At 39.5% G+C, this 13498-nt stretch overlaps 1 protein-coding gene across 1 annotated transcript in view; it reads right to left on the bottom strand.

Moving 5' to 3' along the window:
* Positions 1-13498, bottom strand: part of LOC122651977 (5'-3' exoribonuclease 4-like) — a 60213-nt gene that overhangs the window by 37645 nt on the left and 9070 nt on the right. The window contains exon 10 of the mRNA XM_043845582.1: positions 1636-1709. Coding sequence (XP_043701517.1) covers positions 1636-1709 — 74 coding nt within the window. The remainder of the gene's footprint in view (positions 1-1635; positions 1710-13498) is intronic.

Below are 13498 nucleotides of genomic sequence, written 5' to 3' on the forward strand. Positions count from 1 at the left end.
TTTTTCGCAGCCCCCTCTTGGGTTTGGTAATAGAATCTATTCACCAAAAAAAATGTCCTTCTATAGGCTAATTTAATAAGGAATTTGTTAAATCCAAAAGTGTTTATTTGGTTAGTTAGACATTTGATTCGGAAATCTAAACTAAGAATGCCTTGTCAATTCTTTTGTGGCTTGGATTTTTTGTTAGTTAATTGATGGTTGGGAATTCCCTCTTCCGCCATTATTGTATGATTTGGTTGAACCTTCCTTACAGGAGTTTCTTTTATGATACTTATACAGACCTCAGAGGGAGCATGCTATTTAAACACCTCTTCAATACAAAGTTTAATTTTATGAATAGAGCTATGCAGTGTTACCATCCCCTCTGCATTTTACAATGATGATTGATGTTCATGCAAGTCTTAACTTTTATGCCCAGGTTTATTTATTATAAAATATTCCTATTGTCTCATCTTAAAATGTAACAGAGTTGAATAATTGGATAAGAGATCTACACTTGAGGGATTAAAATAAAATATAGAGGACTTATCCACCAATTTGGATCCTCTACTGCCGAGCTGCCCGGCAGGACCGTGCTGCCAAGACACAGCAAGGCGGGGAATGACTGCCTTACCCCTGTCCGAGCGCCTCGCCCGAGTAGGGGTAAGGCGATTATTTCTCGCCTTGCTGTGTCTCGGCAGCACGGTCCTGCCGGGCAGCTCGGCAGTAGAGGATCAGGATCCCTTATCCACTGCTTGATTTGCTTGGGTTATAAGAATAGTTGTCTCCTTTTGATCATACATGATCCTCTAAAGGCCCTGTTTTCCAGGGATCAGCATTTTGTATACAACATTCCATAAACCATGGATGATTTCATTGGCAAGTAATTTTTTTCTCTGTTTTGTATTGCAGATCAATGCCTTAAACGCATCAAATCTATTGATTGAAGCTGTTGAGAGACGTCCTTGAAGCTGTTACTAAATTAGACTTGAACCAAAGTGAAGATTAGATTCAGATTTAGGTGGTCCAATTTGTAATTTCACTTTAAAAAACAAGAAATTGATATGTTTTTTATAATTATTTTTGGACATTGGAATGTTAATGACAGTATTTTAATTTTCTGTTAAGGTTGGTTAAGGGAGTAATGACTTTTACAAGTGTTATTTGGTATAGTGATGAAGGAAATGGCATTACTGTAATTACTGGCAAATTTGTAACAGGTTTAACCAAACGCCTGTTTTGTTCCAGACAGATTTGCCAAACGGTCAATTACAGACGAAGAACAGTGTTCCAGACCAAAAACAGCGAAAAACGTTTCGGGGAAAAAATACCCATTCTTGACGAAGAACATTACCAAACAGAGTCTTATAGTATCTTAGTGATAAAATTATGTTCCTATGACAGTACATACACTTTTATGACAAAACATAATAACACAATTGAAGTCTTTATGAAGAATTAACACAATTTACATGGCTCATTAGAAAAATTCTACTCATTAATAATGTTCACCCAATAAAAGAGAGCATGGCAAGGATTAGACATTTATGAAAATGAAAGTTATATAATACTTCCAGACACATATTAAGCTAACAATTCAAATAGAAATTCAAGGTAGAATGTGAAGCATGAAAATAGTAAAGAAAAACCTGGTGGCTGCGTTTCCTAAAAATTGCACTCTCATGGGATCCCACAGCTTTTAGGTAGAGCTCCACACGTTCAAGATTTACCTAGAGAATAGAAAAATCATGATACAGTAAACATCTTGGACCACAACAACAATCATAAAGAGATCAACTAGGTGCAGCTTTTAATTAGACATCTCGTTATCTGTAAAAGTAATTCATTTCTTTGCAAAGCTTAATCACTGACTGGATGAAGCTTTGAAGTAGCTGGAGGAAACTATGGAAGTTCCTGATGTGTTTGGGAAGCATGATTCCCATGCTTTCCAACATTGCTGGATATGAAACACACGGTGTGCAATCCTTAATATGGTAAATGCCTAGAGGCAATAAAGTAAAAAAGCCGTCTTGAGGCCTAAGCCTCAAGACAAGTAATAGAAGCTTATGCATGAGCTATGTGTTGTAAGACATGCAGACACATGTATCTGTGTATTCAATATATGCTTTAAGGTGTTTTGAAAAAAATATTAAAATATATGCTTGAAGGTTCTGGGGTGACATTGTTCTTGATTTGAGTTTGGGTTTAAATTATGCAATCTGATATAGTGATATCAATGATGCAGGTCGGATGTATTACTGAGAACTTGAGATAAGGTTGGAATTTCTAAATTCATGATGGCAGTTGGTTATCTCCATAGTACAAAAACTCGTTATATCTCGGTCGAGACCTCAAGAATTTTGAGTAAATCGACATGGTTGAAACGAATTGCATGCTCGAATTGAAAAAATGCAAAATTTCGACCGATATTTCAGTCATTTCGCGAGATTTTGAGACTTTGTAACATCTCGCCGAAATATTAGTAAGATGTTACAAAGCCACCTGATAAAAAGACCAAATCTCGTGACCCTCGATCGAGATTTCGACCGAGAGCTCACAAGGGGCCTGGGTTTCATTTTTTTGTCCTGTTTCTTCATCTTTTACTCATTTTTGGCGATTTTTGCTTTGTTCTTCGAATCTTTGCCACATCTACGGCAGAACCACTTGGGGGAGTCAATATTGGACCGTCTTAGCACATCAGTGAAGCCTTTTCACTATTTTATGTAAAACCATTTTCTCCAAAAAAATGCTTCTTTTTTTTTTTTTTGAAAAAAACATGATCAATTTACATGGCAACTGTGGATGACTACCCTCGTTTCTTCTCCCAGACTGACGTGGCATTCATATGTCCTATAGTCGGAGAACAATGCACGTCGGCTCCATCAGACTGAGTGGGGTCAATCCTGGACGGCGGAGTAATTATTATTAGAATATTAGTAGACATTTGAGTCACTTGATGACTACTTCACTTGTATTGGGAATTTTAGATATTGATGTCATCTTGTTAATGTCTTATTGACTTATTGTAGTTAATATTATGACTTAAGTTATGAGTGATAGACTTTATGTTTCCAAGTGAATTTACTTGTTTAAATTGCTAATTAATTATTAGTTTATTATGTCCTCTAGTACTTAAAGTCTTAAACAATGTGTATGTATAATTAACTAAGTTATACATTAGGATTCAACCGTATACTGCCAATCAATGGTGCAAATCCAAAACATCACCTTGGGTGACTATTTTTGCAATTTGAACACTTACATGTGTTTATATAGCCTAAAATAGGGTTTCCATGAAATTTCAAGCCTTAACTTAGCCTAAAACCTACTGAAACCTTGCAGAAAAAAATACAATATTCCGACCGAAATACCGAAACGAAATGAGATTTTAAACATTGGTTATCTCTGGCGTATGAGGAAATAAAATTGAATCAGCAAATAGAACTAGGCCTTCTTTGGTATTAATTGTATTTTTTATTTTGGCCCAAATAAACGTTTTTTGTTGCATTTGGTATCATTTATGGAGCTTGTTTCTATTTTAAAAAAATTTGAAAAACACACAAAAACCACAAATAGGTCCTGACCCATTTATGTGTTTTAGCCATTTATGCGGGGACTTTAATGAGCACATGCTCAAAAGTCTCAAAATTGAAGGATACGACTATCGTTTCCTCGTTTAATTAGAAATATCGACCCTCCTCCTCCTCCAACTTTTTCTTCTTCCTCCTCCTGCAACCTCATCCGCCACTTCCCCTCCTTATTTTTCTTGCAACTCCACCCGCCCCCTCATCTTCTTCTTCCAGCCTCATCCACGAGCTCCACGAGCGCATCACTGTCTCATCTTCCTCGCCTCCGAGCAACAGCGATGATGATCCCCTGGAATCCAGATTTCGTGCAGTTTTTCCAATCTCCTCAAAACTTACTAATGTAGGACAAATCTAGGTTAGATTAAGTCCCAACCCAGGAAACTCAGCAATCAATCTTAGAATAACCCTCAACAGCAGGGTAAGGTATAGGCCGAAATTCAGAAATAAAGCCAAGACTAACAACCAGATACAAGCCACTCGATAGGGCTAATATCAGATTCGAGTATGAGTCTTAGGATAACCAGCAAATCCTCCAAAGGGGATTGAAATCGGGTGGCTAGATCACAAGTTACTAGCAGGATCCCAAATTAGAAAGTAAAAGGAACTATCTGTAGAAGTCAATCCAGCCAGTAGAATGGAGTGAAAAGGGGATCGAGTGGGGTGGAAGGTGAGATGGAATGGTGGTCAAAAACCCAACAGGGTTTAGTGGAGGGGTGAGGAGTTATCACACTCAGAAAATCTGCAGCAAAACCTGGGCAGAACAGCAGAGCCGTAGGGTATTCAAAGTCTCCCTTCGAGTTGATGCAGTAGAACAGAACTGATCTTGATTGAGGGTTGATTCTGATCTTTAGAGGTCTTCACTGCACTTGCGGCAAACTCAGGGAAGCAGCAGGTTAAGGGAATCGAACAGGGTAGGGAGAAAAGGAAAAAGAAGATAGAAGAAGAAGAGGCGGATAAAGGATGGCCTTCTTAGCCTGGGTCTCTCACCCACAGCTATCTCAGCTGTTGAACATAGGAGGAAGCTCCCATAACCGATGGCTAATATGGCCTGAGATTCTTTTTTCCTAAAAACATCACTTTTTCCATTAAGATATGATACCTATTAATAGCTTAGGCAAGCTTACAATGAAATAGAAACTTTCTAAAATAAAAAACCAGTCTAAGTAGGAATTTAACAAAATAGAAACTCAAGAAATTAGAAACTACTAAATCTAATCTAAAATAGAAAGTAACCAAACTTAAACTCCACATCCAAATAAATTAGAAACTAATAATTATAGAAACTACTTAATTGCACCAATCCTAGTTGACTGGTCAAAGGGATAATCTGTCAAAATCGTGGGGCATCTTTGGGCAGCTTCTAGATGTCCTGCTGGGCTGGCTCGGGTTGGTCCTGCTGGGCTGGCTTGAGCTGGTCCAGTTCTGGCCTAGGAAGGGGCCTGGTCTGGTGCATCTCTGGCCCATAAAGTGACCTGGTCCGATGGGCCTTCTTGTGTCTCTTTCTCTGGTCAGATTCTACATCACTTGCGTTGTTCCTTCTTCCAAAGGTTTTCTTCTTCTCATCCCTTCTCTCTCTCTCACTCTCTCTCTCTCTCTGACTGATACCATGTTCTGTGTGATTGATTTCTTTATCCATTTTACAAACTCTTTACTCTACTGCAGCCATTGAGAAAGAAGTTATTGCAGTACGTAAGCTCCTGTCTCAGACCACGTGGAATTCCTCTGTTGTCTTTTTCCGTGAGAAGGCAGCTGTTGTTCTCCCGGTCGTTGGCCATGTTTTGCCTTTCTATGCTGAACCTGCATTTCAGTGAGCATCTCTCTCTCTCTCTCCCGAGTTCTTATAAACTCATCCTGCCCAAGCTCAAATAGTATCTTTATTGCCAATGATTGTTCTGTATATCGTCATCCCTTGATAGAACTGATTAGTTTCCCCTGGCCTGGTCCTAATTCTCTTACCACTCCCATGGTAGATGGTGATTCTAATAGTTATAAGTTCTCTGTTCCGGAGTGGGTTTTAGGGATCATTGCAGATTGTAGGGAAGACTGAGTTGAACGGTGGTGATTAACAGCGAAGAGTAATCTCGTAATTTTTCCTTATAAAAATCATTATGCACATAGGTAAACCAAACCTATTTTTTAGTAGACAATCTATTATGTCTATTGGTTACCAAACGATTTTTATGTTTTGATCAAAAATGGTTTTCATTAATGATTTTTGTTAATTAGGCAAAAATCAAAAATATAAATGATACCAAAGAGAGCCTTAGAGAATTGGAGGGGGAGAGAATCAGAATCAACCTACAATTTGGAATCACTCCGAGCACTTGAAAGCATCACCTCTTTGAATAAATTTAGGTATATATTTCCAGATCAGAAACAAGCAAGCAAAAACTTCTTTATTAGCTTTTGGATGGTCTTTCAATTTCGAAGTTAATGGTGAGATGTTGGGAACATGTGGTTAGGTAATGCCAAAGGAAGTAGAGGGTAATTCTCCTAACCTGGCATGTAATCATCTGGGCCATAGTTGTTGAGGCAGTGGAGGGGTGCCCAAGCGCTTAGGCGACCAAGGCGCCCAAGTGTTATTTTTTTTTTTTAGGTGAATAAAAAAAATTCATTACCAAGGAGAGAGAACTACAGCAGCCCCCTTTGGGGGCAAAAGAGAAAAGAACAGAAGAACCAGAACCTCAAATAGGCGAGGCTTGGAAGGAGATAAAGGAGAGACCCCAGGAGACAACAATAAGCCTATTCCTTGGGTTGTCAATACAAAAAGATGGAGGAGCAGAGGAGAGCCTAGCTTTAATTTCAAAGGAAATGGAATCCTAAATCTGCTGGTGATACCTAGATTTGAAGGTCCATTTCCTAAGGTTTCGCTCCATACAGATGTGGTTGATGACCGCACAAAAAGCCAACTTGCCAACAGTGTCGCAGATAGAAGATCCAGCAAAAGTCTTGTCTATCCAAAGCCACTCTCTGCTGAAGGGAAGAATTCTTTGACTTTTGGGCTAACATTTAGCAAAAACTCCCTTCCAAATAGCCGAAGAGAAAGGGCAATCAAAGAAAAGGTGCTCAATATTTTCCTCATTATTCCAGCAAAGGCAACACGAAGGGGAGACAGGAATCTGGCGATGGCAGAGAAAAGACTGCGTTGGAAGGCAATTGGAGAGAGCTCGCCAAGTGGTGAAGCAGTGGCGAGAAATGTGATGCTTGAACCAAAGAAGATTTGTCCAGGGGACTAGAGGGCTCTTAAAGCGAATATGATCCCAAGCAGCTCTAGTACTAAAAGAACCTGTCGAAGAGGGAACCCACATACACAATCACTTCTCCCAGATGGGCTTCGAGAAACAGAAGGTAGAGCTGACCAAATGTTGACTAGGGTCTGGTGCAGGGAGGGAGCCGGGATCCAACCAATGGAGCCAAGAGTAGCAGCAACCTGAGAGCCTCTAAGAAGGCCCGATCTGTAGATGGTTCTGGGGCTGACCAGGTGGAGAAGGATGCCCATAGGGTGCCAATAATCCAGCCAGGAGGAAGTAGAGGAGCCATCTCCAATGCGAGAACAAATAGCTCCTTGGACAAGGGAGCGAGCATCTAAGATCTTACGCCAGACCCAAGAAGCATCTGGGGTTAGGGAGACAGTCCATAAGGAATCATGCTTGAGGTGCCTCGAGTATATCCAATCAACCCAAATACTTCTCTTTTTGGATACAATCTTCCAAATCAATTTGATAATACTTGCCATGTTAACTTCTTTGATTCTATGAATACCCAAACCACCCTCTTTTTTTGGAAGGTAGACAGAAGCCCAGCAAACAGGGCAAAAGAATCTAGAGGAGTCAGTGCCTTTCCAAAGAAAAGATGCCATCAGAGATTCCACAACTTTGATGGTAGAGTAAGGCAGCCCATAAATACCAGATCAGAAGATGTAAGAGGATTCCAACACTGATTTGATAAGAACCAAATGACCCGCAAAAGAGAGCAGTCTGCCTTTCCAGAGCTGAAGCCTTTTCCTGATGAGATCCAGCATAGGAGTGCAAGTGTTATTTTTTATTTCCCCTTTTTCTAACATTATTTAGTATGCTACAATATATACCATATATCATCAAAAATCAACATTAAGCCACATCAAGTCATCAAAAATAAACACATAACTAGAAGACGACAAAACTTAAGAAACAAGCTATTGGAAGTTTGAAACAATCAAAACATACATTTGGTTTATAATGTTCTTGGAACTGGTCATTGTCCTGGTATACCCATAGTTCAAAAACTCGTTTCATCTCCGTCGAAATCTCGAATTGAAAAAATGCAATATTTCAAAATTTTTGGAGAAATTTCAGTCATCTCGTATCGGAAATCTCGGTAATTTCGGTCATCTCTTTTAAAAAATTTCGGTTATTTCGATCATTTCAGCATTTTACACCCACAAATGGCCAAGTAAAACTCAGAGAAAAAATACCATAATTCGACGAAATTACGAAATTTTGGTATCTCGAAAATTTCAGTCAGACCGAAAACACCGCAACGAAACGAGATTTTAAACCTTGGGTATACCTAGTCTCACATTTGGTTTATACTATTCTTAAAAAATATGTTTTTTCTATTAAGTAATTAAACTGCTCTTGATTTAGAGAAATGTTCTTGTTCTCTAAGAAGTTTGACTGATCAAATGACTTTATTTTTACATGAGACTTTTTGTATTACGTAGAGCACAAAACTTGCTTTCCAACAAATTCAAGATTGCTTAAATCTAATTTATATTGAAGGAGTTATGTTCTGGTCAAACCTTATTTGGTGTGAGCAAATGCTGTCAAAATCACTCTAAATGAAATGTTTTTTTTAGATATCAAAACAAATAAATATTTACTGCTCTTTTGGTTTTTAGCAATGTTTTACTATATTAAGAATTATGGAATTTTTAGATTTGAGAAAAACACCAGCATTAGAAAATTGAAAATTTCACCTACCACCGAAAATCCAATTTTTGTTCTTGAACTGGGGGTTGACTTTTTATCCTTTTGGAATTTATTTTGTGACTATTTTATTGGATTCAACTAGGGGGTATTTGCTTGCTTATTTAAGAATAATATTTTAAGTAAATGAAATCATTTACTTAAATGATATTTGGCATAAATAAGGGCCAAACCTGGTTCAATACCACTAAGGCGAGTTGCCTAGACCCCAAAAAATCCACTTCGATGCCTAGGCAGCGCCTAGGAGACACCTTAACAACTATGATATGGGCACATAGGAATGCCTAAAATTTGTTTCACTTCAATGTGATGTTACACGAGCTCATGATAGGGGTTCAGTCAGATCATAGTTGAGGGTAATTGATGCAGTTAAAGGAAGAAGAATTGTTCACATGGTACTGTTCACAAGGACTTGGTGTGGGTCCCATTAAGCCACTTTGTATGGGAGAAGATTTGGGCTGCAAAAGTATCTCTTAGAGCCTCAATAGTTACTAAATATTTAGTTTCTAATTCAATGTAATGAGTTACTTATTGGTTCAGATAGATATTACGTAGAAGTCTCTAATTTTGTTACTTTCCATTTTGCATGTAATAGCAATGGATCCTCAAGAAGGATTCCATCCTAGTTTCTATTTTATTTGCTTTCTATTTTCCTTGTGTAATCTGAAGAAATAAAGGAAGTAAAAGGACAAGAAGAAGAAGAAGAAGAGTTGTAGTCGTAATAGATAGGTTTCATTAATGAGGAAAAAAACCATATAAAGAGGGCTAGGGGCAGAGCTGGAATAACAAAATAAAAGACAGAGAAAACCTAGACCCATATGGAATCTCGCCTATAGATGGGCCCACTCACACTTCTAACACTTCCCCTCAAGCTAGAGCATATATATCAATCATGCCCAGCTTGTTACAAATATAATTAATCCGCCCACTACCCAAAGGCTTAGTAAACACATCTGCAAGCTATTCTCCGGTTCTGACATGGCTTGGAAGGATAAGACCACTTTGCATCTTCTCACAAACAAAATGACAATCAATCTCAATATGTTTTGTCCTCTCATGAAACACGGGATTTGAAGCAATATGAACGGCCGCCTGATTATCACACCACAGCTGCATTGGAACCGAGGGTTTAAAACCCAACTCAGATGAAATCTGCTGTATCCACATCAACTCACAAGTCAAATATGTCATAGCTCTATACTCTGATTCAACACTGGAGCGGGCTACAACACTTTGTTTCTTGCTTTTCCAAGACACAAGATTTCCTCCAACAAAGGTTCGAAAACTCGAGTCTCAGAGGCATCTCGGCCCCTCCAAAAACCAAGACAAATCGAGATCTCGGCGAGTTGCTGCAATTTTTTTTTCAGACTCGAAACCCCATCTCGGTGGGTTTTAAACCTATTTTGGGTCTAAAAGTTGGTATTCAGCCTATTTTAGGCCATTTAAACACAATGGCATTATCAAATTTTGCAAAAACAAAGTCCAGATAGGACTTTTACATCGGACCCTAAGTTGGTAGGCAACGACGTACTAAAATACCATACTCTACACATTAATGACATAATTTAGTAATAGAAAGTTAGCAAAACATTCAATTAATAGTAAAACAACTTAATAAGCATTAGAAATGTTAAAGTGATACATCAAATTGTTTAAGTTTAACAATGTTACAACTATCATCACATAAAATGAGATTGAATCACGTATTCATTCCACACTTGTTCCACATAGTTTTCCCATGACATATTGTTGCTACACTGTTGCACATAGTGCTCCACAGCATTCATATAATAGTTGTCATCCACATATAGCAAGGCCCCTATCCTAGGGTATAGCTGTTGCCATGTGGCGTGAGACGGTTACCATGAAGTGTGAGATCCACTGCTTCTGCTATTGTCATATTGAGGCATGTATAGGACTGGGAATATGGGCCCAATACCAGACCCAGTGCTTTGATTGTCAAACTCATATGTTGACTGGCCAAACTGACCATAGGCACTATAATCAGAACCAGTGCCCTCCTGGCCATAATCATAGTGATAATGAGGCTGAGATGAATGCCACGATTGATGCTCACTACCAGTATCCATACTCATGCTTCCGAAACTTGCTAGCATGGTGTTCATACTCGTGTCATCATTCTGAGATTGGTTGTGTTTGCAACCCGTCTTTCTCTTGTACGTTTTAGTGTGGCCACCATGGTCTTGATCTTATGTGGCATGTGTAAACTGAGACTCACCTGTGTAACGCACAGGGTCCGCCTGCGTTCCCACATCATACTGGTACTGCTCGCGCATCCCCTCATGACGATCATCATAATAACCACCACTCCGCATGCCACCACCACCACCACCACCATCACCACCAGCAGGGTAATCACCATCACCATCATCACCATCACCATCACCATCCTCATCATCACCATCATCATCAGGAGCAGTTCCTGTTGCAACCTCAAAAGGTCTTGGTGACTCTGAATGTGCACGCCCCTCTTGCGATATATAGTCCCCAACATCTATACTGGCTACGGACGCAATGGTGGAGTCGGGCCTACCTCCAGGCTCATCCATATCTGGTGCAACATGATCCCTCACCCACTGGAATAGGGGATCCTCATCATCATCAGAGTCCTCCTGGAATCTATTGGCTAGTTCGATAGGATCTTTGTCATTGGTGTCAAATTCTTCACGTATGTGCCTCATCCTTAGTCTCATATTGTAATGCACATACACCAGCTGCTCCAGTCGTTGACTACCCAATCTGTTCCGCCTCTTTGAGTGTATCAATGCGAATGTACTCCAGTTGCACTCGCACCCAGAGGATGAACAAGTTTGTGAGAGCACTTTCACTGCTATCTTCCTCAGGTTGGGTGAACTTGTACCATAAAGCAACCACCAGTCGGCTACATTATAAATATAGAATATTAAGAATATGTTCATTCTAAAGGGATAAAATTATAATTCATAAATGTAATGTCATGCCACCTACCAGGGTTTGACTTTTGTCTACCCTCCACTGCAGCTTTTCGGCTGAAACTTGTTGAGGCCTCTTTGAAGAATTTGATCTATTTTCATTTTAAATTTCAAACATTGTTAGAGGCATTAGTATTTGCTATTTAGTAATTACATTCCTTTACTTACTACCAAAGTCCCAAAGTCCCATACTCTCACCTCATCATTGCAGTCAGCTTGTGTCTTGGCATTGGGCTCCAACTTCTCAATAACAGTTTGAACTGCCACTAACAAATCTGTGTCTAGCCCAAGATCATGCGAGTATTGGTACTTTGGATTCAAATAGTATGCTAGTAAAGGGGAAACCACAAATATAACTTGTTAGTGACTTAATGCTTTTGAATTTTTGAATATGTTAATGTATGACCTAACACTTCACGCAGCTCTGACCATTTCCTTCATCTTCTCCAGGGCAACATATGTGGGGCAAGGTAAGCTTCTTCTCCGTATCAACCATCCTAAGTACTGCCACCACTGGCTCTAATATGGCAACAACTTTATGCAAGTCCTTCCAAAATGGTCACTTGCAATGGTCTATTTGTTAGAGTTGTTAAAATATTCTGTATAGGGGTAGTTCTGTCATTGTCTGGTTATAAGACATGACTAAGTTGTATTTTTACCTTCTTGTCTTATTTCCCTTTACCTCCCTAGGGAGGCTTGTGTAATTTGGAAGAGTTAAATAATGAAGCTAATATGTGTGTTGAGAATCACTCAACACACATAATTGATTCTCCCATTCTCTTCTCTTCTTCTTCTTCTTTCCTCTTCTCTCCCTCTTCTTCTTGCTGTAAACCTCTTCTCTTACTAGATTCGACCTACCTTTAAGTTCCAACTTGGTATCAGAGCCAACATTTCTGGTTTGAGAGTCGGTTGAGCTCAATGGTTGTCTTCTCCTCTCTTTGGAACCCTATAAATGTAAAGGGGGTTCCATTAGAGGCTGTAGATGTGAGATACTATACATCTTACAGTCTTGGGAGTGGTATTCTCCAAGTTAAGTCCATATGGAGAGAGTTTAGGAGCTGCTGAGGGTGATTTGAAGCTATGGAAGATGACTGCCAAGTTACCGCCAGCCTGTGAAGATTTTTATTGGTTCTCCTTCTCTTCTCCATCTCTTGGCATGAGACCTATTGAATTTGCATCGCCTAGGGGTGTCGTTTCAGACCCCTAATCTGTTGTTTTTTGAAAGGAATGCTACTTAGCTTCCAGATGTTTTGAAATCTTGGATGCAAACCCTGTTTTCCACCAGCCTTGGACTGTCTCGGATTCGATTCTGCCTTTGGCAGCTTGGCTGGCCTTGGAACTTGTCTCATTTATGTCGTATGGGAGTGCCTTCTTGAAGCCCTAAGAGCCTGCTCTTGAAGGTGGAGGATAAGAGGACTGCTACTGATTTTTCCTTGCTGCTATACTGGTATCGACTGCTCTGTTTTTTGCCTTCTTTGAAGCTTGCTGTATTGGATGACTGAATGTGATTGAGAATGGAATGCATTGCATCTTGATACATTTATTGGGTGTTATGGACTAAAGGTTCTTGGCTGCTAAAAGAATTAGGTTTGAGTTATGCAATTTTTTGCTCTCTATATGCTTCTTGTTTTTTAGGCTTGGTCTCAGCCTAGTGGTTTGGTTGATTGAGTACCATTTGTGTAGTGGTTTGCCTCCTTGTTTGGGTTGGGTATACTTCCCGCTTGCGCAAACAACTTATATTGATTGTTGAAGTGTTTGCCCATTATGTCCATTGTGTCTGGACAAGATTCTGAGGTCAGTGGACCAGTTACAGCCGGCAGCCCAAGTAGTGGTTTCCCAACCATGGTTTCCTTTGACAACCCCAACACCCAGATCTCAGTTGTGAAGTTGGACAATAACAACTATTTGGATTGGTCCCGTTCTGTGAAGTTGTCCCTACGCAGTAGAGGAAAGTTGGGGTACATTACTAGGTCTATCACTGCTCCTGCTACAA

This window comes from Telopea speciosissima, chromosome 1, assembly GCF_018873765.1.
Source record: "Telopea speciosissima isolate NSW1024214 ecotype Mountain lineage chromosome 1, Tspe_v1, whole genome shotgun sequence".
Classification (NCBI taxonomy): domain Eukaryota; kingdom Viridiplantae; phylum Streptophyta; class Magnoliopsida; order Proteales; family Proteaceae; genus Telopea; species Telopea speciosissima.